Source organism: Trichechus manatus, unplaced genomic scaffold, assembly GCF_000243295.1.
Source record: "Trichechus manatus latirostris isolate Lorelei unplaced genomic scaffold, TriManLat1.0 scaffold00256, whole genome shotgun sequence".
Lineage (NCBI taxonomy): Eukaryota > Metazoa > Chordata > Mammalia > Sirenia > Trichechidae > Trichechus > Trichechus manatus.
This window is the reverse complement of record NW_004444192.1, coordinates 372,840-399,746: the sequence shown is the minus strand read 5'-3', so window position 1 is coordinate 399,746 and position 26,907 is coordinate 372,840. Positions and strand designations below refer to the sequence as shown.

At 43.1% G+C, this 26,907-nt stretch overlaps 1 protein-coding gene across 1 annotated transcript in view; it reads left to right on the top strand.

Annotated features, from left to right (window-relative positions):
- The window catches only part of COLEC12 (collectin subfamily member 12), a 225,309-nt gene that overhangs the window by 158,514 nt on the left and 39,888 nt on the right, over nucleotides 1–26,907 (top strand). Inside the window, exon 3 of the mRNA XM_004389698.3 lies at nucleotides 23,535–23,657. Within this exon, the coding sequence (XP_004389755.1) occupies nucleotides 23,535–23,657 (123 nt within the window). The remainder of the gene's footprint in view (nucleotides 1–23,534; nucleotides 23,658–26,907) is intronic.

Here is a 26,907-nt window from a genome sequence, read left to right as displayed (position 1 = left end):
AGGGGATCTGAGCCTGCCCAGGCATTCCAGTCCTAACTCGTATGGGTCCTTCATGAGTTTGCATCACCAGCCCAACTAGTAGACATCAGACGCCTCAGGGCCCAGGGTACTTAGAGCATCAAGTGCTGTTTGCTGTCTGCCACCTAGAGACCATCAGCCTTGAAATGGCTTTAGGCACTTGCTGTGCAGGAGACACAGGCCGGCACAGGCCAGGTCCTAGGAGCCAGGAGCCATCACTTCTGGTACGATTTCCAGTTTAAAGTCCAGTAAGCCCCCTCCTCCGGGCCACCACTACAGGTCCTTCGCTCTCCTTTCCCTTTCCTCCACTTTTGGGTCCCAAGAACAATGGCACTTGCAGGGGGGCCCTGACATCTGTCCTTGTTCCATTCCTTGCCCACTTTGTGGGTTGGAAGGGAAGGGAGTGCAGAGAAGTCACTTTTTTATACACTGTGCAGGAAGGAGTTGCACTTTGCATTCTCTGCTGCCTGCATTTGGTGAAATGGAATGTCTCGGGAGAGCCGTCAGAGGAAACCAGGGCTCAAGCCTCCAGTGCTCTAAATTCATCATGATAACTACATTATAATAACAACTGCCAGTGGTACCTGGCACTGTGCTGGGAGCTTTATTTGCCTGATGCCAATCCTGATGATAACCCTGCAGATCAGGAAACTGAGTCTTAGAGAGTTTAGTAGTACAGTGGTTAAGAGCTCAGTTGCTAACCAAAAGGTTGACCGTTGGAATCCAGCAGCTACTCATTAGATACCCTATGGGGGCAGTTCTACTCTGTCCTATAGGGTCGCTATAAGTCAGGATCAACTTGATGACAACAGGTTTGGTTTTAAAGGAAACATTGGATTCTAGCCGAGGTCCTTCCAATTCCAAGCCCACATTCTCTACTCTACACACTCTTGCACCCCATTTAGACCTAGGTGGGTGGAAGCCCCAAGAGGAGAGAGGAGAAAGGAGGAGCAAACATCTGTAGTCCAGACTAGATAGCCCAGTCATGGATTTTTCTAAGGAAGCAAAGTGATCTTTTGAAAGGAAACTCACACTGTCAGCTTCTTGCCAACTCTAATACAGCACAACCTGCCAAAAACAGCCAAACCTTGTTTTGGGTATGAAAGCAGCTGTTAGAATAAACTCCTCTGCCCTACCTCGTTTTCCTGTTACGGTAGAATGACTGTTTAAAGTAAATGTTTCCAATACTTGGATTTTCTGGGGTCATGAAAACATTTTTTAATTGGCAGGCTCTGCTGCATTTTTTGGTGAACTTAGGAAGTAAACAGAATGCCACATGCCATTTCAGATTCGTCTGGTGTAACGTTCTGTAGGTAAGAGCCCTCTGGATTCTGGGGACTTTATTCCCCACCTCCCACTCCTTGGGCTGGGCCAGCTTTCTCAGGCTTTGAGCTTCTTCCAGAAAGAATGGATTTTTGCTTCTCTTCTATCCCAGGGCATCCAAAGCAGAGCAAGGGGAATGAGTGCACAGAACATGGAGTCAGAACTTGGTTTGAGTTCTGCCAGCCACTGTGTAACCTCAAGTAATTTACTCTGAGCCCCAGTCTCCTAACCTGTAAAATGGGCATAATAATAACTATCTACTAGGGTTATTTACATAGTTCTTTTTATATGCCAAGTGCTGTTCAGTTGTTTTACATGTATTAACTCGTTAGGTCTTCTCAACAGCCCTATGAGGCAGGTGCTAGTCTATTCACATTCCAGCCACTGGGATGCAGTAGTGAGCACAGTTGACAACAAGTCTCTGCCTGCATGGAACTTACATCCTTGTTAGGGGAGGCCAAAAAATAAGTAAAATATATAGTATGTTAAATGGTGAAAAGTGCTATGGAGAAAAACTAAACAAGAAAGGGGGATGGAGAATGAGGGGTTACATTGTTCCAAAAAGATGATCAGGGAAGGCCTCTCTGAAAAGGTGACATTTGAAGAAAGCCCAAAAAAAGTGAGAGAGTAGGCTGTGAGGATATCCAGGGGTAAGGAGTTCTAGACAGAGGAAACAGCAAGTGCAAAGGCCCTGTCTGATGTGTTCCAGGAGCAGCAAGGAGGCCAGCGTGGCTGGAGCAGAGCGGAAGAGGGGTGAGTAGATGAGGTCACAGGTGTCAGCATGGGAGAGGGCAGACAATGTAGGGCTCTTGCTGAGTGAGACACGAAGTTTCCGAAGGAGCTTGAACCAAGGAGGGACATGACCAAGATGAAGCCAGATGTGCAGAAAGGACACTTCTGATCCATTCACTACCACTGCTGCTGCTGCTCCTGCTGTTGGTTCCCACAAGGACAGCTGCCAACTTTTTGAGACAGTTTAAGTAGGACATTTCTTAATGGGACATCTGCGCCTCCATTGTCAACATTGTACTTGTTGATTTTAATGGATAAACTTTCCCCGACTACCCCCGTATCTGTGTCTAGCCTCTTCCCCTTTTCTGGATGGTTCTATCCTTTTCTGCCACTTTGCACTGGATTGTCTTAATGATGCTGCTTAACTGGCTGCGTAGACAACTGTGATCTACAGTCCCAATGCATATGTGTTGCTGTATTGAATTAGTTAGAGGGGCCAGCTAGGCATTGCTTGGGCCAGGCATCCAAGAGAATCAGTGGGAAAGAAGGGTGAGGGAGGAGATGTTTGTAAATGGGATTGTCCTCTCGGTGATGGATATGAAGTATGTCAGAATAACAGACAACCAGTAAACTTACCAGAATAACAGACAACCAGTGAACTTACTGTTGTTGTTGGTTTCTGTTGAGTTAGCTCTAACTCATGACAACCTTACGTATAATAGAATGAAACATTGCCCGATCTTGCACCATGCTCACAATTGTTGGTATGTTTGAGCCCATTGTTGTGGGTATTGTGTCAGTTCATCTCACTGAGGGTTTCTTTTCTTTTCGCTGATCCTCTACTTTACCAACCATGATGTCCTTTTCTAGCAATTGATCTTTCCTGATGATGTGTCCAAAATCAGCAAGACAAAGTCCCCCATCCTCACTTCTAAGGAGCATTCCAGTTGTAGAGAACTTACTAAACCCATAAAAAACTCGTTACTGTCAAGTTGATTCTGACTCATAGCGACCCTGTAGGACAGAGTAGAACTGCCCCACAGGGTTTCCAAGGATGACTGGTGGATTTGAACTGTTGATCTTTTGGTTAGCAGCTTGAGCTCTTAACCACTGTGCCATCAGGGCTCCAGAGAACTTATTAGCCCTGGTGGCGTAGTGGTTAAGAGCTGCTAACCAAAGGTCAGCAGTTCAAATCCACCAGCCACTTCTTGTAAACCCTATAGGGCAGTTCTGCTCTGTCCTGTAGGGTTGCTATGAGTCAAAATCAACTCAATGGCAGTGGGTTTAGTTTTTCAGAGAACTTATTAGCACCTATAAATTCCAGCAGGAAACAATTTACTCATACTTCCTATGAGAGGCCCTCCATCAAATGTTCTGAGCTCAAGGCCTATGGGCTGGCTTCTGGAGTCTGTGGATCTCCTGAAACCACATCCAAGTGTAGGTCTGTTTGCATTTTTCTGGGGAAAGATCATAGCTTTCATGTTGCTTGTTCCTTGAGTGGCTTTATTCACAATGGCAGACCACATTTGTAAATTGGATATGCTATTGTGTTAACCTACATGTACACATGTTTAAAATGTACATATTTTAACAAAGATTTTAGAGGGACCTTTTAGTTCCCTAATACTAAGAATCTATGATATGTATAGGAGCCTAGGTGGCGCAAGTGGTTTGCGATTGGCTGCTAACCTAAAGGTTGGCAGTTCGAACCCACCCAGCAGTTCCATGGAAAATGCCCTGGTGATCTGCTTCCATAAAGATGACAGCCAAGAAAACCCTACGGAGGACTTCTACTCTGTAACATGGGGGGTCACCATGAGTCAGGCCGACTCGGTGGCAGCTAACAACAACATGATATGTATATTTGACAAAAGTTACTTAGAGTTTGCCCAAGATAGAAAGATACATTATGGTCTCTTAGAAATGACGGAATGTATTTTTTTAGAACATCAGGGTCTATTATTACTCAAGATCTGTTTTGCCTCCTTACCCAGTGAATCTGAATCATCAGGAACTCATCCTCTGTATTAGATCACTCAGTCTCATATGCTCCTCATTGCTGTTGAAACACCTCCAATTCTAGCAATGCTTTACAGACATGTACATCAGCCAAGTGGTTTTTAAAAATAGCCTAGGCCTTAGGTATTTGGGAGCTCACCCCCTTCCGCCGCCCTCATTCTGGGTCTTTCATGGAACAGGGCCCACACGCAAGACGAGGCCGAAACTAAGAAGAGGAACAAGGAGAAAATCTTAACAGGGAAGTGTAGCAGCTTCACAGCAGTACGATAAATAGAAATTTAGGTGCCTAAAGTCACGTTGGCACATATTAGCATCTTTGGTATTGGACACAGGGTCTGCACTCAGTATACCTGTTGGTTGATGTTCACGTGCAGACGGACCATGAAGCACACCAGGCAGAATTCTGTGAGGGGTGCGCCTTTCCCAGGTTCTTCCCTGGGCGTTAGAGTTCTACTATAAGGAGTCCTGGTGGCACAGTGGTTAAGAGCTTGGCTGCTAACCAGAAGGTCGGCAGTTTGAATCCACCAGCCACTCCTTGGAAACCCTATGGGGCAGTTCTCCTCGGTAATATAGGGTCGCTGTGAGTTGGAATCGACTTGATGGCAACGGGTATAATATAGGTAGTCCCCAACTTACAATGTATTTGAGTTATGACAAACTGTACTTATGACTGTCCATTTTCTTCTGTATGTTTTACCGTTAGTAATACGTACTGCAGACAGTGTGCAGCGGAATTTGCTGATGTCATCATATCTGTAAGTGTATATGTAATGTTTCCAACCCCTAAAGACAACTAAAGATTGGATTTATAAAGATGCTAATAATAAAAGGCAATAAAAATGAAGCTAAAAAAAAATAAGGTATTTAACTTATGTCAGAACCAACCTACAACAGAGTCATTGGAACAGATCCCAGTCATAAGTGGGGGACCACCTGTAGTCCATTCTACCCAGTTCAGCTATCTGTTTACAGTGAGCCCTTAAAGGACTCTTCCAGTTGCCGTCAAGTCAACTCCGACTCGAGGAAACCCCGACTCATGGCAACCCCATGTGTGTCAGGGTAGAACTGTGCTCCATAGGATTTTCAGTGGCTGATATTTCAGAAATAGGTTGTCAGGCCTTTCTTCTGAGGTGTCTCTGGGTGGACTCAAACTGTCAACTTTTTGGTTAGCAGCCGAGCACATTAATTGTTTGCACCTCCCAGGGATTCCAAAGGTCTCTTAGCTAGGACTTAAAGAAGTCAACAAAAGGATTTGTTAAGAATGACTGATCCCACACTCGAATGCAGACTACACACAGTTCCTGGTACATAATTATATACAATAAACTGTAAAGGACATATGATGAGTTTTGATACCGGGTTCCAGAACCCCCTCACAAAGGAGCTGATAAGAACCCTTAATCAGTGCAGCAAAGAAAATAGTTCTGGTCCTGTCTGAATGAGTTTCCATGTTTTCACGCCACTCTGTCCCCCACTCTTCAGTCTCAGTGGAGATATCTGCTTCTTGTATTGGGGTGTCGGGGTTAGAAACATTAAGAGGGATGTACAATATGCCCCTTAGCAGCCTTTGGCCATGGAGGGAAGAAAGTATGACCATCAGGAACATGAGCAAATCTGATAAGATCCTATTTGATAAGTAGATAAGATTAGCAGTATAAATTACAAAATGGAAGCCTGTTTATTTGTTCTGAAGTTGTGTACAAATTTCACATTTCTCATCAAGATGGAAATGTAAAAAGAGGAAAACCATGCGTGCCTCACTATGGAGTCTGTCCGTGTTCCTGTCCACCACCACCACCTTTTTAGTCTTCACTGACTCTCTAACTTAAATATACTCATTTCTTGGAGGGAATCACTTTCTTTTGCTACAGAGTTGGAACCTCTGCTTTCTTTAAAGATAGGAGAGGATTTAACTACTTAGCTGACAAGCTTTTTATGCTGGGCGATCAGACTCAAAATGGATCCCCTGTACATGAAACATCAGGATACTTCCTGTGTTACGCCATTAAATGTCCCCCTGGCATAAAGTAGTTCTAGATGTACCCTTGAATCCCAAGTGTTCAACGCTGTATGAATTATATTAGCCAGTGTCAGTAAATAACACTGTTGCAGGTGTACCATACAAAAATGTTATAGGAAACTATATTTCGCTCCTACTTCTGCACCAACATCAAGTGTTTGAATCGTCCGCTCCCAGCTTTGGCTCAGGGACTTCAGGACTGTGGAACTTAACTTAATAGAAATGAGACAGTGGAATAAAAATAAACTGAGTCAGTTTGGCATCTTCCATTAATTACCTGTTTTGTGTTCCATGAGGGTAAGTGGAAGGAGGGGCGTTGAGATTAGGGAAGAACTCTGAAATATGTTTATCCAGGAGATCATGTGCTTTCATTGTCTAAGCATGATGCCGCGAGCAGGGGGCTCAGGACAGATGGGCGGAGCTGCCTGTGATCACGGTTTGTGGGCTGCACAAGGCTCCTTTGAGGGGCAGAACTAGAATGGAAACCCAGCCCCACTCTGTGGCCAAGTATGCAGATGTAAACCCTTAGTCTTTGAGGCTAATGGCCCATTTGGGAAATAAAAATCACATTCTAAGACTAGAGGTAGACTGGTACTGAATTATTTCCCTGACATACTTGATTGATTTTACCCTAGATGTCCAAATAATTTTACATGACTGTTGTGCAAACATTTTGTTCCATGCGCATCACTCTCTAGAACCTGTGCTCATTACAAACAAAAGGAATCAGTATCATCTCTGCGTCCCAGTGCGAGAAGCACAGCTGCTCCACCCCAGGGTCACCCAGCCTTGTGAGAGCACAGATGGCCCAATGGGAGGAACGTTCCTGTTTTATGAGGCCTGTTGCTTATTGTCGTTTCTTTGTTGTCTTTCCGCTTCTTCCTATTCTGTCTAGATAATCACAAGTCTTTGCTCTTTTCTAAAAAAAAAAAAAAAACAAAAAAAAGTTTCTGTCCCCTACCCTGTGATCCTTCCCATCCTGCCCTAGGCCTGTACAGCAGAAGCCAACAGCCTTTGAAACAAAAAGCCCTCCATGAGCCTCGGCCCCCAGCCCAGAGCCCCTGAATTCTCCAGCTCCACTTGGATAAACACTTCTCTTACATGATTCGTGCCTGGTTATGGTGTCTGGCAAGTGAAAACAGACTGATCTTACCCCAAGTTCAAAGCCAAGAAGATTTACTCCTGCGCAGTAGTCCTATAGATAAAATTTAGTAAATACACAATCACACAATCATTTGGAGGTTCTGTATTACCCTAATAAATTAGCATTTCTAATTTTATAAGCACTGTCATAAGCATGGTTGTACGTGGGATTTTTCTTTTTACTATGGTGAATGTTCTTTTGCTTTACTAGGTGTTGTTTATTAGGTGGTGTTTCCCCTAAGCGCTGTATAAAGTGACAGATTGTTTCAAGGCAACCAGTAGGTTGTATTTCCAGGTGCTAGTTGTCTTTACTAGCTTTGTTGCTGTAACAGAACTGCTTTCTGGCAAGAAGGAACGTTGCATAGCTGTTAAGTCTGGATGTCATTTTATTCCTTGTTTAGGAACAGACTTTTTGTGGATCACTGAATCCTCCTTTCTCAGTTCCTCTTCAAGGCCATGCATAATGTGATGGGCATGAAATAGTGCCTGAGCAGAGGACACAGTTAATGGGTCGGCTGCTAACCGAAAGGTTGGAGGTTCAAGTCTACTCAGAGGTGCCTTGGAAGAAAGGCCTGGCGATTTACTTCTGAAAAATCAGCCATTGAAAACCCTACGGAGCACAGTTCTACTCTGATACACATGGAGTTGTCATGAGTCAGGAATCAACTTGACACCAACTGGTTTATGTTTGCAAAGATGACCCATCATTAGTAGAACCTGAGATCCAAATGCAGCCCTGGTGGCGCAGTGGTTAAGAGCTCAGCTGCTAACCGAAAGGTCGGCAGTTCAACTCCACTAACTGCTTCTTGGAAACTCTATGCAGCAGTTCTACTCTGTTCTACAGGGTCGCTATGAGTCGGAATCAACTCGACGGCAACAGGTTTGGTTTTTGGTTTGAGATCCAAGTTACTTTTCCAGTAGTAGGGTTGGAAGGCTGGTTGCCTCAGGCAGGAAGGGCCCTGGCTCAGGTACCATGCTAGAAGAGGTGTGCTTCCTTGGTCCACTTAGCCAAGCTGAGCCTGCCATTGGGATCCCACTCAAGACAAACACCTCTTCTTAACTGAGGATTCTTTTTTTTTTAATTACTGTGGTGGATATATACATACACATATATCTGTATATCTATATAAACGTTTGCCATGTTAACATCTTTTACACATACAATTCAGTGACATTGAAATTACGTTCATCATATTATGCAACCATCACCACTATTCCGTTTCCAAATTTTTCCATCACCCTTAAGAGAGGCTCAGTGCCGCCTGAGCTATGAGTCCCCCCACCCCCCGGCACCTTCTCCCTTGGAAGAGATTCTTTTCCTACAGGATACCTTAAAAAATGACAAGTTAATGAACTCACACTAGGTTCTAAACTATATACAGTTTACTAGGAATGAATGTTAACAAAATAGGCTGCAAATTAGAAATAAAATATATGAATGAATCCCTAATGGGTGATTCTGATACTAACTGCAAATTCCACATTCACTGGGGTGGTGGAGAAATCCCCCAGCGACGTGTGGGTTGGACGATGTTGTTAAGTCCTCATCCAGAGCCTCTTCATCTTTCCGTCTGTTGAACCAGTTTAAAACCGTGAATAGGGGCTGTTTGGCTACTTGGGAAATAAAATTCATTTCTTTGGGTGTGAATACAATTATGTGATTTTACCCTAAAAATTTCATATCATCCCACTTGGTCATTGTATATATATTCTCTGCATCTCTGGTCTCCACTGTTCACTTATTACCAGAGCCGATGTGCCCCAGGCCCATTTTGCGATTCTCCACTCTAAGGTTCCAGTTCAAAAGGCATCCCACCTCCACTGTGAACAGCTCAGCTGGTGCATTTCAGATGCCTTCGTATTTCTGTTTCTTGGTCTGGTTGTTGCTATTGCAAACATTTGTGCATCTTGTGAATATAAGGAAGTTTCCCTCTCCTTTACTCTTTTGGATTTTTTCTGCCCAGTAGATGAGGTTTTAAGTCCTGCATGATTTTAGGAGGCAACAAGAACATCTTCCACACTGAGGGCTATCGTTCAAAATCTCTTCCTCTATGACGATTCCTTCATATGAACCGAAATATCTCCTCCACAACTGCCCGTCCTTAGGTTGGTTCACCTGGGCTGTGCCTCCTAACTTTGCCACACTAACTTCAGGTGGGTGACGATCAGAGCTAGTCCTTCTGTACATCATCTCCACGTAAGAAGGGAATTCTCTCAGGCTGGTTGGTCAGAGTTATGTCAAACCTGCGTTTGTGCTGTGAAGTGAAGTGAATAGACAAGTGGGAATTGAACCTGAAACAGTCTCAGTTTGAGATTATGAATTTGAAGTTTATTAAGTTTCCATGGAAGTTTTAAATTCAAAACACCTTATTTTCAATACAGGGGACATTGGTGGTTTAGTGGGAGACCCAGGTTCGTTTCCCAGCCAGTGCACCTCCTACATAGCCACCACCTGTCTGTCAGTGGAGACTTGCACGTTGCCATGATGTTGAACAGGTTTCAGTGGGGCTTCTAGTCTAAGACAGACTAGGAAGAAGGGCCTGGTGATCTACTTCTGAATATCAGCCAATGAAAACCCTAAGGGTCACAATGGTCCCATCTGAAGCACTTCCTTCCTTTGTGCATGAGGTCTCTATGAGTTGGGGGCCAACTCTACAGCAGCTAACAACAACAGCAAATTGTGAATACTATTAACAGGAACTCATAAAAGATCTATATAACCTTGAGGGAGAGGGATGGACCAATACTCCAGTATGATCTCCACCACATTGAGGCATAACGATGCCAGTAATCCTCAGCTTCTCCAGTGTTTACTTCATCTGGACAGAGCAGTTGTTTGATTTTGTTTAAATGTGACGGATCAGTTGCACTAGGTTGAGTCGCGTGCTGACAAATGTTTAACAATCACCTCTCCAGGATGAAAAAGCCTTGATGTGTAGTGTTTGCTGCCTTCTTTAGTATAAATACTCCCATCATGACCAGTTTCAAGTTACCAATGTAAAGTCACTGAACATGGCATCGTAAAGTGATATAAATGACTGACTCTTGCTAGTCAGTGTCAGCTGGCTCCAGCACACCCGGCTACATCTATGGAAAATTGTGACTTGGAATTCTGCTTTAGAAATTCTTTTTTTAACATCTCTACTGTCTGAAGATGGTCACTTTGTGTGTGTTTTTGTCTATACAAATACATGTATTTATCCATCTTTTTATCCAAGTATTTCAGTTGTAGACAGCAGTCCAAATTTAACTCAGTTATTTATGAACTCTTCACAAAGGCCTGAAAAATTTCGTGAGTGTCCGTTTTCTTTACGTTCTAACTTTTTTTGCTCAGTAGTCTTCCACTTCTGTTTCCCTTTAACCTCTAAAACCATAGCTACCTGCGCACTGAAGAGATTTCTTCCTCTCAACCCCTCACAACCTTTGTGAGCCATTAGTAGGTAAAATAGCCCCCTCCCACCTCCCTCATTGTTTCTTTGCCAGCTTTTCCTCTTCTGGGTCAGTTACAGTGAAGTGATTCATCTCTCATTAAGGCTCAGACTGAGGCCCGGTCAGTGCAAAATAGATAATGACTTCAAAACACCAAATAGAATCTGTTGCCCTGTCTTGGCTCCCTTTCCCTTAATTCTAAGTGTCCTCAATTATAGTCTTCACTGGAAGAAAGTAAAAAAAAAAACACATATTCATAAAGGAATGAGGAATGCCTGTCAGCCTGATTGATGTTTTCATTTATATTGAAGCCCTTTTTTTTTGTTATCAAAACACTAGTTTTGTTGGTTTAAAAAAATTAAGTAGGTATGTGAGAGGCAGTGGATTTAGTCTTTCTCAGCACCTGCTGCTCGGCAGCATAATTTCCACATGCCCCAACACTGTTTCGGTGATGAACACCAAGCACACTGTCATTAACAGAGGTCTGTCCTGCTCAGCAGCATCCCCATCATCATGCAGCAGTTCCTCTGTTGTTGTTGCTAGTTGCCGTTGAGTCGCTCCAACTCCTGGTGACCCCACGTAGGACAGAATGAAACGGTGCCCTGTCCTGTGCCATCGTCATGATCGTCAGTATGCTCAAGTTCAGTGTTATGGCTACTCTATTTTGAGTGCCTTCCAACCTAGGGGGCTCATCTTCCAGCACTATATCAGACAATATTCTGTGGTGATCCATGGGGTTTTTATTGGCTAATTTTCAGAAGTAGACCACCAGGCTTTTCTTCCTAGTCTGTCGTAGTCTGGAAGCTCCACTGAGACCCATCCACCATGGGTGACCCTGCTGGTGTTTGAAATATCGGTGGCGTAGCTTCCAGCCTCCCAGCAACATGCAAGCCACTACAGTATGACTAAATGACAGATGAGTGGGGGATCAGTTCCTCATCTGCCCCCAAATGACACTTTTTAAAACAACAACACTCAAGGCAAGCGTTGGGTTACTGGTTTGCTCTTCTCATCTTTGCCCTATCAGAGTTAGTGTTCTGAGTGCTGAGAGACACAGAAAATGCAGAAATGCTGTGTGGCTTTGGAATCTCGGGATTCATTTCAGTCTGGGAAGGGGTCTAAGGAATGTTTTACATTCCTTTAATTAGTAACTCACTTTGCATCCCTCCTCCACTCCTTCCCTCACCACCCCCCCAGTGGAGAAAAAACAATCTCCCCCTCCGTCCGCCCGTAGGTTCCTGCGGCTGTGTGAGCGGAGTTGTTTGGAAGGAAGGTGCAATTACGCATGTCTGCATTTTGACACTCAGACCCCTGAGCAGTTGCCTCTCCCAGGACTATCACCGTGGTCTCCAGTCCACATCCTGGCCTGAGGGACGGTGAGATCAGCACATCACTTGTCATGGGGAAGGCTAGACACAAAAGTGGAAGAGGAGGTTGTGAAATCCTCTGCACCGTGAGAGCTAGGGGATGTGGTGGTTCCAGTGTGTGTGAGGGAGATTCACTGAGGGAGGGATGGGGCCCCGCTTTCCCACTGCCAGGATCACGCTGCAGTCATATTGCTGGTTAAAACACAGGATGTGCAGAGTACTGTAGAGTACTGGTTTGTTTAGAGAAAGGCAAAAGCAATGCTCCAGAGAAATAAAACTTCCACACCTATAGGAAAGGACTGGGCCATGTTTTGTTCTGTTGTACATAGGGTCACTATGAGTCAGAACCGACTCGACAGCACCCAACAACCACAACAAATAGGAAAGGAGCCCTGGTGGCGCAGTGGTTAAGCGCTCAGCTGCTAGCCGAAGGGTCAGCAGATCAAACCCACCAGCCGCTCTGTGGGAGAAAGGTGGCAATCTGCTTCTGTAAAGATTACAGCCTCGGAAACCCCATGGGGCAGCTCTGCTCTGTCCTGTAGGGTCACTGTGAGTTGGAATCAATTCGATGGCAGTGGGTTTTATACTTACAGGAGGAAATAGCCATGAAGATGGCATTTAAATTGTTTGAAAAATCCACAACTGAGTGTAGATTATTGCTGCGTAAACCACATGGGTGCTGGGGGTACTCAGCTGGGCTTGGTGCGAGGCTAACTAGGAACAGATTCATTAAGGGGGAAATTAGTGGTAAGGTTTTGAAGGAAGCGGTTTGGTAGGGAGGGAAGAGTGTTTCAGGGAGAAGGAGGGCAGACGTCAAGACCCAGATAGAGAGTGAGCAGACCTTGGGGAGAGCACAGGGAGCAACTTTACGGGTAGCCCTCCGCCCAAGTACTGTCTTGCTCCTTCCCCAATCCAAGTCTTTGCTCAAAGGTCACTCTGCAAAGCCTTCTCTGATCACCCTGATTAAAATTGCCATCCACCTTCTCTCTCGCATGCCCTTTGTTCATTCCTTGCTTTTATTTTTTGCCATAGCGTTTATCACCTTCTAAAATATTAAAATATTCTCCCACTGGAGAATAAGTCCCATAAGAGCAGAGATTTTTGTCTGTTTAGTTCATCTTTATACACAATGCCTGGTGCATAGCAGGTGCTCAATACTTATTTCTTGACTAAATGAATAAGTGGGATGTAGTAAGAAAGAAGCATGGTCCAAAGAGCTCTATCTAGGAATCTGGAAACCTGAGTCCTAAAGCCAGGGCTGTGAGCTGGGGTGAGGCAGTGGCGTTCACTGGGCCTCCGTTTCCTCACTGGTAAAATGAATGTTGGCCTCGATGACAGCTGTGCTCCTCCTGCCTTGAGGTTCCAAGAATCTGCATGACCAGAGGTGCTAGCTGGTGAGCATCTCAGGATCTCCGTTGAGACACTTGGAGCTGTTGCCATAGCAGTGGAGAACTATGGGGAATTTCTGAACGATGAGGTCAAGGTCATATTTGTAAAAAGAATTGTTTTTGCCATGTACTCCAGATGGATTAATATTAAGAGTCAAGAGATAACTTAATTTTTTAATCACCATTTAATAGCCTCTTCTTTCACCTCCTTCCTTCCTGCTAACTCGTCTCTCTCCACTCCTGCAGGCTTATGCCACCGGCAGTTGTGTGGGTCCAGAGATGATTGAAGCATTGGAGACAGGCTTCTGAGGCTCTGTTTCAGAGTGCTTTGACTTCAAAAGAAAACTCAATGGGGCAGCCAGCTTAGTTTGGTTTCAGGCTTAAACTCAGCAAGGCCCCTGAGTATCCCATAAGTTGCCTTGAAATTATAAAACTGCTTTCTCTTCCCAGCCCACCCCACTCTAAAATTCCCGTCACCACTGGGGGATGAGTCCCCTGAGGGGCTCATAAACATTACCAGCCAACCTCCAAGCCAACCCTGACTTCTCACAGAGATAATGAGCATTTATTTTAGCAGCATGTCACCACAGAATAGTGAGAGAAATGACAGCCTACAGAAGCCTCAGGCAGGCCTGTAATAGTTAACTTACTGGAGACTAGTTTTTTTTGCTCATTTCTGAGAAAGGCTTGTCCATCCACATTTGAAAGGGCATTTCTGCTCCCTTTTATTTTGGCGGTACACTTCCTAAACTGAAAGTCTAACCTATCAGCAGCTTTCTACGGTGTATCTTCTTTTTTTTTTTTAAGGCTTCTGCACAAAAATGTTTATTACAGCGTTTTTAAAGTAGAGGCAAAATTAGAAACAAACCAAATATCAACAATATTTAGGATAGTTAAGTGAATTATGGTTTAACCAGCTACTTTATGGAATACGGTCCAGCCACTAAATTATAAAGAATTTATAGTAACACAGACCAATATTTGTTATCAGAAATATGATACAACATCACCTATGTGATCTTTTACCTAGAAAAACAAAGTAGAGAAAGAATTGAGTGGAGATGCACTAAAACGGCACTCATGATTAGTATTGTTTGGGTTCAGCTAGGCTCCGGTCACGACTTCATTCCAAAATTTCAGTGGATTAAGACAAAAGAAGTTTCTTGATCATGTAACAGTTCTGGGGTGGGTGTTGAGGTGGGCGGGACAGCCTTCCACACAGCCCTTCAGGGATTCAAAGTTTTTGACCCTCTTGTGAGCCCAACATCCCCTAGGTCCTTGTCATCTGCATCCAGCCAGCAGAAGGCAGGAAAAAGCCTGGGAGGTTTTGGGTAGCTAAACTTGGAAGTGGTGCTCATGGCTTCTGTTCAACCTCCATTGGCAAGAACTTGGTCAGATGGCAGTACTTAACTGCCAGTAACAGCCATTTGCCTGCCACTAGCCTAGTTCTATGAAAGGAGAGGACAGATTTGGGTGGACAACTAATGGCCTCTGCCACAGATTATTTTTGGTCAATGGACTATGGAAGACATAAAAACCTCTCTACTGCCTTTCTAGGTTTTTCCAATTTTCTATGGTAAACATACTGAAAAATAAATATGTAAAAAATTACAGTGCCTTAACTAGGCTATGTCATATTAGGAAATCTAGAAATTAATGTCTCGGGTCACAGCATAACCTATTAATATATAAATAAAATCCAACCTGCTCTAAGTAGACAGAACGTGGATAATTTTCTTCATGGAAATTTCCCCAGCTTTGAGGGGCCATGGTGGGGTAGTCCCAGAGGAAAAGCAGGAGTTGTTAAAATAACAGTGATGACAATTTAAGGAGTGGTGAGAGTATTTGGAGAGTACCAGGCTTTGTTAACCATTTTATCTTCAAAATAGCCTCTGTGACAGCAGCCATCCCCCTACTCTTCCTCTTTGCATTCATAGCAATAGCAGACTCTCCCCAACCAAACACACATATAGCGGCTTTCCTCCAAACACCTGTGTCCAGCTCAATTATGCAACAGACTCCAAGGACCTAAGCTGGAGCCAAATTTTCATGAGCACTTTTAATTAAAATACTCAGCACTTAATCACACAAGAACATTGTTTGATAGTGCCAGATAATGAAGTAGTCAGGGTTGTTGAAATGTATCATCAGGATTGTTGACAGTTGCTGTGTGCCCATAGAATAAAATTAACAGGAAAGGGGCCAAGAGGAAAGGGGCCAGCTGGGATAGACAAATGTAAGAGATGTGATGGTTGAGCTCCACACTGAGCAGGGATTCCTCTCCTCCGAATTGAAAGCATTTGTGTACAGTTCATATAATAAAGGATTTCTTATAACAAAAACCACAAAGAGAAAATAATGGCATTCTTTTGAGACACTATATTCTGGCAGACACCGTGTATTCTGAGTGAGACCATTACATTTGGTTTTTGCCTACAACATTTTTTTTTTTTTAGTAGGCAGGGTATAAATTATAAACTTTAAACAAATAATAACTGTTCTTTTTTCCCTGAACATTAAAACCAAACCAGAGGTATATACCCTAAAGAAATAAGAGGCATGACACGAATGGACATATGCACGCCCACGTTCATTGCAGCATTTTTCACAATGGTAAAAATACGAAAATAACCTAAGTGCCCATCAACGGATGAATGGATAAACTGTGGTACATACACACAATGAAATACTATGCGAAGATAAAGAATAATGACGAATCTGTGAAGCATCTCACAACATGAATGAATATGAAGGACATGCTGAGTGAAATAAGTCAGTCACAAAAGAACAAATATTGTAGGAGACCACTGTTTAAAAAACAAGGAAAGGTTTACACACAGAAAAAAAAAAATTCTTTGATGGTTACCAGGGATGGGAGAGGTAGGAAGAGAAAATTACTAACCAGATAGAAGACACGTGTTAATATTGGTGAAGGGAAAGGCAATACACAGTATGGGAGAAGTCAGCACAACATGATCAAGGCAAAGGAGGATAATTGAGAGGAACACAAGAATAAAGGGCCACTACAGTAATTACTGTAACATAGCCAATCTTGCAACAATAAGATTAACAAACAGTATTACGAATGGATAAAGGGGTAGATAGGTATGCTAAAGAGGTTTGGGAGAATGTAAGGGAGCACACCTACCTGCAGATATGGGTTTGGTTGTGGATATTTCTACATATATAATTGTAGGTGCTGCATGTATATTAATGTAGACAATGGAGCAAACAAGGGGCACAGTCATGGAAGTCTCTTAGATATAACGAAACACCTCGAAGGACAAAGTTCCTAAGCTTGAAGGTGAAGGATCATAACTCGGGACATCTGTGTCAGTTGGCACAACAGTTCATAAAGACAATGTTCCACATCCTACTTTGGTGAGTTGCGATTGGGGTCTTAAAAGCTTGCAAGCGGCCATCTAAGGTACTATTGGGTTTTTTCCTGTCCAGAGCAAGGGAAAGTGACGAAAACCAAATACTCAAGGGAGCAGTTAGCCCAGAGTAATAACGGACCACAGGAACCACAGCTTACACGACCCTGAGACCAAAACTAGATGGTGCCCAGCTGCTACTACCCACTGCTCTGACTGGGATCACAGCAGAAGGTCCTGGACAGTTTGGGAAAAAAATGTAGAACAAAAAATCAAATTCACAAAAAAGACCAAACTTACTGGTCTGACAGAGACTGGAAGAACCCCCGAGACTATGGCCCTAAGACACTCTCTGACTCGGAACTGAAGCCTCCCCAGAGACCACCTTCCAGTCAAACAATAGACCAAAACCAAAAAAAAAAAAGCAAACCCATCGCCATCGAGTCGATTCTGACTCATAAGGACCCTATAGGACAGAGTAGAACTGTCCCATAGAGTTTCCAAGGAACTGCTGGTGGATTCGAACTGCCAACCTTTTGGTTAGCAGTTGAGCTCTTAACCACTGTGCTACCAGGGCTCCAAAAACAATAGACAGACCCATAAAATAAACAATAATACCTGAAAGGAATGTGTTCCTTAGAACAATCAATTATACGAGATAACATTTGTCCAAAAGCAAAGATGAGAAGGTAGGAAGGGGTGGAAAATACAGATGAAAGGAAATGGGGAACTCAGGGCAGAAATGGGGAGAGTGCTGTAACATTGTGGGGAATGCAACCAATGTCACGGAACATTTCATGTACAAACATTCGAATAGGAAATTAATTTGCTCTGTAAACTTTCACCTAAAGCACAATAAAAATTAAAAAAAAAAAACAGAGCTGACTGCTTTTTTTTAATACATACGTGAAAATTTTTTAATTTAAAAAACTATACCCATGGTAATTAAACAGATATTAAGTTCAGAATGAACACTGAAGGTTCAGACTCTGATACCACCTCTTTTAAATAGTTTTTCTGGGTCAAATACATCTTTATGACACAGAGGTGCTGTGAGACCTTATTTATATTGCACAGAAAGCTATTTTATTTCCAATTCTTGTCCTGCTCAAAACTTGGCATTGTGAGGTATCCCATGCTACGGTTTTATTTGGGGAAGTAAATTAGTCACTAATTAAAAAAAAAATTTTACCAACTAAATCCATATCCCATCATTTAGGAAAGGACCTTTATAATAAGGAAAAGCTAATTATTTTGTGGGATCAAGTGTTTTATGTACTTAACTTTTGGCCTAGTGATATTGCATAACATTCAAGTAACCAACCAGGAGGTTAACTCTTACTGCTTTGTTGCTTTTAAGGGCATTTTAATTATAGGAATTAATTTGAATCATCAGTTTTACTGTTAGAGCCAAATCATTCTCACAGGCTTATGGGAATATATACCACCAGGCAGTAAATTAATAACTATGAAAAAACCACATGAAAAGGTCACTGCAAATCTCAGATCAAAACTTGTGATTTTCTGGATTGTGCAGTCTACCAGCTTTTTGAAGCTTCTCCTTGGTAACATGATCTTTATGGCAAAGCCACTGAGCTAGACATTTGTGATAATTAAGACAGCCCAGAAGTGCCCCCCACTCAGCCCCAGTGCCAGCCTCCCCCTAATGAGGAAGGGGCTTGAGTGCCATGTTTCCATTTAACAGATGAGTCCACCTTCAGTGATGTGCACGGCAGAGAAATATGATAGTAGGGAGACTTTTTGTCCTCCAAAAAGATTAAAAAAACAGGCTGAATTGGTGCCTGGACCACAGCACTTGGGAGGGCCCTTTATGGAGAACCACAGCAGGAAGGAATTCTCTGTGCTGGTGAATTCTTCTGGCCCTCTGCACTGTTGTCTGTAGTGTTTCAGTTCTTCTCTCCAGCCAGCTCACCACCCACCATCCTCACACTTCTTACTTTAAACAAGTTATTGGAAACTTGGCAACGCGAGGAACTTGAGTTTGGACACTGGGGACCAAATTGTCAGCCTTTTCTGAACTTCCGTGGAATACGCAACGAGTTAACCAGAGTGGTTCCGGCTTTGCTTGGCCCCCAAACTTTTTTGTATAACCAAGACTTGGACTCTGGAAAACACATACAAAACACGAGCCAAGAATCATGTTCAGTGGGACCCAGCTCAAGAGAGTCAACCAATGGAAGGGCATGGATCCTTCAGGCACTTTCCGTCTGTGGCCTGCTGAATTACAAATGTGCTGTTGGGGCCAGGTTTTTTGATAAGCCAGATCTCTTGGAGGTAAAGGGCAAAACAGCCTTACTTCCTGAGCTGGAATCTCTTATCCGCAGCACGCTGCAGATGAGTTCCCTCTCCCCTCCTTCCCCTCATGGGAACAAAGTCCCCAGTCTCTGCAAAGTAATGCTAAGAAAACAAACAGTACAAAGGCTGGTAACGGGGGGATGTCTCTCTCGAATGTTTTCTGTGACCATCTAGGTTCAAGGCGGAGGGTCCCCAGCTACGTGAGCCAGCAGGGTCTCTTTGTAGTAGGTATCAGTATGTTTGGCCAGATGTCCTCCCAGCGGAGGGCAGAGAGGGAAGGATAAAACAGAATTCTTATTAAAAAATAAGTCTCCGGGAGGAGGAAAAACAAGACAGAGAAAGTGTGTCAAAGGGAAGGGGAGGCCAGGCAGTGCCATCTGATATTGATTAAGTGCTGATACAGTCGGCAGTGAGAAGCGCACATCGTAAGGAAGTGACCCTGCTCTTTGGAATGTGAACCAGTGACAACTGTCTGGGAGTGGCTCTGCATTAATACCACATGCTCGAGATGTCCGGTGGCACAGCGCCAGCACACACGGCACGGATGGAGGGGAAGGGCCTGCACTGAGTCGGGACCTGGGACTTCACCTCACCAGCCCCTACTTTTCCCACCAGTAACGTAAGGAGGCCTGACCAGATACCTCTAGGCTATCTCCAACCCCCGGATTCAATCTTCTCTCCTCGCTGACCAAGTCTTCTGAGGCTTTTCTAATGGAATGTAAGAAATCAGCCTGGAGAGTCGTGAAGAGCTCACCCACCATGGTCCTAAAACCCAAAAGCCGTGATGACAGCATGGCACCCCCATCAACCGTAAAGTGTCACCCAGTCTTTCCCCAGGAGGCCAGCCCAGCACCTCTGTGCCTTTCATCCTTCTGTATGTTACAGTTGCCATCAAAACAAGTTTATTGCTTCTGAATATGGAATGTGGCAAGCTTGTGAGTATGCCTAGACTCCCCACTCTCCCAATTTCACAAATATTTTTACTCTTAACTGGATGTACAGGATCTTTGTTTTGTTTTAAACTACCAGATTATAGAGAAGAAGCTGGGGGGAGGGTGGGGGGGAGAAGAATGGACTTGTGTGTGCGTGAGATTGTGTGTGTGTGTGTTTTCATCCTATAGTAAAGATGAGCCATTGGAGGTTTATTTGTTTCTCTTTTTTTTTGACAAATGTCATGAGGTCAGTAGTATTTTAGTACAGGGTGAGGTTGAATTCCAGCGGGAATGGAAGAGGAAGTTTCCATTCAGATTAAGAGATCTCACACTAGGATGGTGGCAGTGGAAACAGAGAGGAAAGGGTGGCCAGAGCAAGGCACCATGGCACAATGCAGCCGTTATGGCATTTGGAGTCACAAAGACCCAGGTTGGCCTTCTGGCCATGATGTGTACAGGATATCATTCCAGCTCTCACTGCCACGCCTCCTACAGGGTTATCGCATGGATTAGAGATAGTATGTGGAAAATACCTAGCTCAGAACTTGGTGCAGTGTAGGCAGTAAGTAAACATCAGTGAACTGTAGATGATGCTGATCATGATCCAACATCCTAACGGAAGATTAACAGGAGCTGGTGACAGAATGAGTGTCATGCAGGTAAACAGCCTGAGGGACTGGGATAATAGTAGTATTTAGGTAAGAAAGTCAGATGGAACTTGGAGATCTGGTTTGGCAGGGCTAGTACTGAGGTCAGTTTTAGACATGAGACGTGGAGCTGAAGTGTAAAGGTGACTATAAAGAAGAAGAGCAGAAAGAAACGGAGTAAGATAAATAGAGAAATTGTGATGCAAGGAAGCTGATGTACTCCAGGTCTGTTTGATCAGTGAGTCTGACTTTACAGCCTCCCCCTCAAAGAATTGGCTAACCAAAGGTTGGTCCAGCATGGCCATCATCTAAACTAAACTGTTTCTGCTCTAAGTGTGGTCCTTGGACCAGGCATCACTTGGATCTTGTTAGACATGCAGAATCTTAGCTCCTACCTCACACCTAGCGAATCAGAGTCTGCTTTTTAACAAGCTCCTCCATGTGATTTGTAAGCACGTTAAAGTTTGAGAAGCACTGTTCTAAAGTGTGGTACCCAGACTAGCAGCATCCACACCACCTGGGACTCTTGTTAGAAATACAGATTCTCAGTCCCCTTCCTAAACCAAAATACCAAACCCGTAGTGACCCTGAATTAGTGTGTTCTAACAAGCCCTTCAAGTGATTCTGATGCACCCTAAACTTTGAGAACCACTGCTCTATCATGAAACAGACAGATTAGACCACACACACCCCCCTACCCCAGCCTTGTGTCTAGCCCAGAACAGAGGAGGGACTGGCTGAACCCTGAAAGTTAAGTTTGAGCCACTGTTAGACGCTGTTTCTGTCATCATTTTGCATTAAACACAGCTGAAGAACTCTTCACTGAAAAAAGGGCAGTATGCATACAATTACAAACCAAAGGAGACAAACTTCAGCTGTGGCTTAGTCCTCATGATTTACCCATCAGAAGTCATGGAGCGCAATTACTGGAGATTAGTCCTTTATCTGCTGTTCTCGGGCAGATTATCCAATAGGCAAGGTAGGCAAGGTAAGCACAGTGCTTACCTTGCTTACCAGATCATCTGTAGTGAGCAGTTTCACATGGGTTTCACCACAGCTTAAATCCGTGTGAAATTGTTCACTACAGATTAGTAAGTAAGCACAAGTAAGCCCGTGCTTACCGTGTTTACTGGGTCATCTGCCCCATCGGGGATTTGTAAATTTGAAGAGGCTTTGATTCTCTAGAAGGTGCTGTGGGGTTGAGAGCAAGACAGATGCCAGCCATACCTAGAAGCAGAGTCTTCGATGTGGTAAAGAAAAAAAAAAAAGTAAAATTTTTCACTACAGATCTGGTAAGCAAAGTAAACCCCGTGCTTACCTTGCCTATTGGATGATCCGCCCCTGGCTCTTCTCCTTGGGGCCATTATTAGTAAGACATACACAGGGGAACAGGTTAGGAAAACAAGGACTCTCCTGATACTCCTTACAATGTGATTTTTACATTAAAATGTCTACATTCTTTTGTCTTCTGGGTTTCTAATCAACCAGATGGAAAGGTCTCTTTTTATGGGTTAGTTTCTGGAGTCACTTGCAGAAGTGATGGTGGTTTACTGTCGCAGCAGCGGCGAATGTCGGGGCAGCGGAGACAGTAACCAAACACAACTCTTACAGAGAAGTGGGGCCAGGAGAGTCACTCTGAGGAGTCGACCCCGGATTCAGTCCCAGGAGTTTATTTATAGTCAATACAGCAAGCAGTGAAGCAAATAACAGAAAAATGGGCTTTGGGTGCGGGCAAGGGAGAAGGAATTCAGGTAAAGAAGCCAATCAGTAAAGTGACAATAGGTTTGGGAAAACAAGTCATGACAAGTCTCAACATGTTGGAGACAAGTCTCAACATGTTGGGGACAAGTCTCAACATGTTGGGGACAAGTCTCAACATGCTATGCAGCATAGAGGCCTATGGGGGCTGCAGTTGGCAATAGTGCAGCCATGTTTAAATGGCATATATCCCCACAGTTTACCACTTAGGCTAGAATGCTTTTCAAAAAGTTGAACTGTGAGTAGTAAACATTTACCTCCTCTCATCAAAAATGTCTGGCTTTTCTATTTGTTCCATAGTTGTTATTCAAACCACTGTGATAACTTAAATAAGAGTCAGTGTCTTTTTTCTATATATATGTAATGCATAAGAATGTATAAGAAATATACTGGACATTTTAATGTTAAAATTACCTATGTTTTCTGCTGTAGGTCATACATAGTACACGACAACCAATGGCATGCTGGTAAACCTGCTCTCCAGGGGGAAAAAAGTGCTGATTTGTAGTGTTTGCCATTTTCCATGGTGTAAATGCCCCCTTCCAAGCTGATTTCAAGCTACTAACTCTTTAACAACCAGCTAACAAAATTCCTAAAAATTGAACAATTGGCTCTTACAAGCCAATACAAACTAGCTCCAGCATACCACTGAAACAAACATCAAAGGACAAATTACAATTTCGTTGTTGTTGTGTTTAAATTGCTGTAGATCTAATATTATCTGAAACAAGCAGATTTGACTGTTTTAAATATTTGGTCATAAAGAGATTTTTATTGAAATTATCATTGTAATTATAGTAATAGATTTGATTAGAAACTATGTTCTATGAGATAAGGTTATATGCTACTTTCAAGTCATATTGAATACAGTTATAACAACATAACAGTAATATTTGAAGTGCATGTGTTGCTAAGTGATAAAAATGTTCATTTTTAAAATACAACTGATAGTATAGCAAGTGTATGTAAAAATTATTCTTAGTCAAAATATTTAAGCCAAAATTCAAAGAGATGATTTTTGAAATGATCTTCTTGGTTATGATTATTAAACTATGAATTCTCTTACAGGTATTCAGGAAGGAACACAGTGTACCAAATGTAAAAATAACTGGGCACTGAAGTTTTCAATCATATTATTATACATTTTGTGTGCCTTGCTAACAATCACAGTAGCCATTTTGGGATACAAAGGTAAGTACTCTTTCTTTTTTCCTTCCAAATAGCAAGTTTCCCTTCATTAATTTAAGCATGGGGAAAAAAAAACCATCTTTGCAAGTATGAAATATCTCAGTAATACAACTCAGATGTAAAACTCAGCAACATCATAAAATCCATCTGTGTGTCTTGAGCTTCTTTTGTAGCTATGGGAACTGAAAGGGAAACAGTAGTAATTCCTTTTGACTCCTTTCAACAAGAATAATGGAGTCCCATCTACATCAGTTGACATCACATAGCGCATATCATAAAGAGAATGTTCTGCATCCTACTTTGGTGAGTAATGTCTGGGGTCTTAGGAGCTTGCAGGTGGCCATCTAAGATACAACTATTGGCCTCTTCCCAACAACAGCAAAGGAAAGTGAAGAAAACCAAAGACTCAAGGGAGCAATTAGTCCAAAGGATTAATGAATGGACCACATGAACCACAGCCTATATGACCCTAAGACCAGAAGAACTAGATGGTGCCCGGCTACCGCTACTGACCACTCTGACCAGAATCACAACAGAGGGTCATGGACAGAGTGGGAGGAAACTGTAGAACAAAAAATCAAATTCACAAAAACTAGACTTACTGGTCTGACAGAGACTAGAAGAACCCTCAAGACTATGGCCCTAAGACACCCTTCTGACCTGGAACTTGGAACTGAAGCCATTCCCAGAGGCCAGCTTCCAGCCAAACAATAGACAAGCTCATAAAATAAACAGTAACACCAGAGAGTAATGTGCTTCTTAGAACAATCAATTATGCAAGATCAAAATGACAACATTTGCCCAAAAGCAAAGATAAGAAGGCAGGAAGGGGTAGAAAATCAGGACAGAAAGAAACAGGGAACCCAGGGCAGAAATGGGGAGAGTGCTGACACATTGTGGGGAATGAAACCAAGGCCATGAACCACTTACATGTAAACTATCGACTGGGTATCTAATTTGCTCTGTAAGCTTTCACCTTATGCATAGTTTTAAAAAAAAGAATAATGGAGTACCTGGGTGTCACAAATGGTTAAGTGCTGGACTACTAACCAAAAGGTTGACAGTTCAAAGCCACTCAGAGGCACCTTGGAAGTTAACACCTGGAGATCTGCTTCTGAAAGGTCACAGCCTTGAAAACTCTATGGAGCAGTTCTACTCTGCACAAATGGGGTTGCCGTGAGTTGGAATCCACTCGTCGGCAACCTAACAACAACAAATGAGTTATCAGAGGGTACCTGGGTAGTGCAAATGGTTAATATGTTTGGCTGCTAAAGAAAAGGAGGAAGAAAGACCCGGCAATCTAATTCCAAAAAAATCAGCCATTGAAAACCCTATGGAGCACAGTGCTATTCTGACACACATGTGGTCACCATGAGTAGGAACCAACTCAATGGCAACTGAGTTTTTTGCTTTGTTTTGTTTTGGTTGTGAGTTACAACGATTTTCCCTCTTTGTTGCTTTTTCCCACCTATTTCCAGCTACTCCCTCTTCCTCTATCTTTTTTTGTCTTATCTCTAAAAACAGGCCCTATGGAAACTCTGGAGTCAGCACACAGGAAAGCTATATTGACAGAGGATAAACAAAACATGAGATCTCCAGAGATACAACTCACTTCACCCAGGGACTGGCCAGTTAATTCCCTTTCTTCTCTTCAGCACATTTACTATAGACACTGTTGTTTACATAGCTCCATAAAAGTATTATCCTTTCGAAATTAAACACAGAGGCAGCACAGCCACCTTAAATACACTTTAGAGGACATTAGGCCTTCTTTCAACTTGTCTGGTTTAAGGTAAATGGAAGATTTTGCCTGAATCCTTCAGACATTCAGACAGAGTAATTTCCCCCTTCCCCCACACCCCTTCCAGAGACCACAGGTAGAAGGTGTCATGATTCAGAATCATGGACTACATAAACCTTTCTATAGGAAACAGCCATGAAAACCTTCCTGTCAAAGACATGTGAGACAGACATGTCCATCTGGTTTTAGCACAGAGGCAGACATGGTGTCTGCTGATCTTCAGAACCTTCATTCCGCACCCACCTAAGCTGCCTTCCCCAGAACAGACAGATTAACAGTGGCGAACTCCCATGTGTTCCCTTCTCTGTTCCACAGACTTGACCTAGGAAGAGAAAGATTCCAAGTGAATTCTCTCCAACTTCTATTTCCTCCCACCCTTCTCCCTGCATACACTTTGCCACTGTTTTCATGATTTCCTGAGAAAATAGCATACTCAAATGAGGATGGGCTTTGGAGCAAGTCGGTCCAAGTTTGATTCTGTATTAAATGCTTGCTAGTGTGCCAGACATCATGCTGAGTCCTCTACCTGGCTGTGTAACCTCGATATTAATCTCTTTGAATTTCCAATTTCTAATCTGTAAAATGGCAATAATAATGCCACTTTTCAAGGTGACTGGGATAAGCAAAAATGACATACTCAAGCCACCAGTCCTATAGTTGGTCCCTGAGACAGTGGCTCTATTTCTTTGTTCCTTTCTTCTTCATAATTGCATTTAGACAGCTCCAGCCATTGAATAGCAAAACATGTTAAAAATACTCAGTATACCCAAGGATTTTTAGTCCCCCTCTAAGATCATAAACGTGGAAAATAATGTGCATCATGTAATTTGTTAACTGCTGAATTTGGGCAACAGAAATTTGGAAAAGTACCAGGTCATCTTGTCCATTTGGGATGAGTTAATCTATCCTAGGGTCTCGTACGGAGCCCTGGTGGCGCAGTGGTTAAGAGCTCGCCTGATAACCAAAAGTTGGCAGTTCAAGTCTACCAGCCGTTCCTTGGATACCCTATGGGGCAGTTCTACTCTGTCTTGATAGGGTCGCTATGAATAGGAATGAACTTGACAGCAACGGGTTTTTTTAGGGTCTCTTACATTTTTAGATGAAACAACAAAAGAGTAATTGATTAAGTAAGGCTATTAAATGGCCAGGGCTAGGCAGCAGATAGGAATGGGAGCCTAGTGAGGAAAAGGAGGGTTTTCTATGTCCCAGGTGATTCCATCTGGCTCTCTTTCTTTTACTAGGTTATTTAGGTCATTATGCACTTGTCTGTGACTTTTTCTAGAGAGCTGATACAAAGGAGCAACTCATAATCAAACCACCATTTAGTAAGTACCTTTAGGACTCAACAGTGTATGACATCATAAAAGTAAACATTCACTACTGACAGACAGGCAAAAGTGATTTGAAGAGCATATCAAAAAAAAAAAAAAAAAAATCCCACTGCCATAGAGC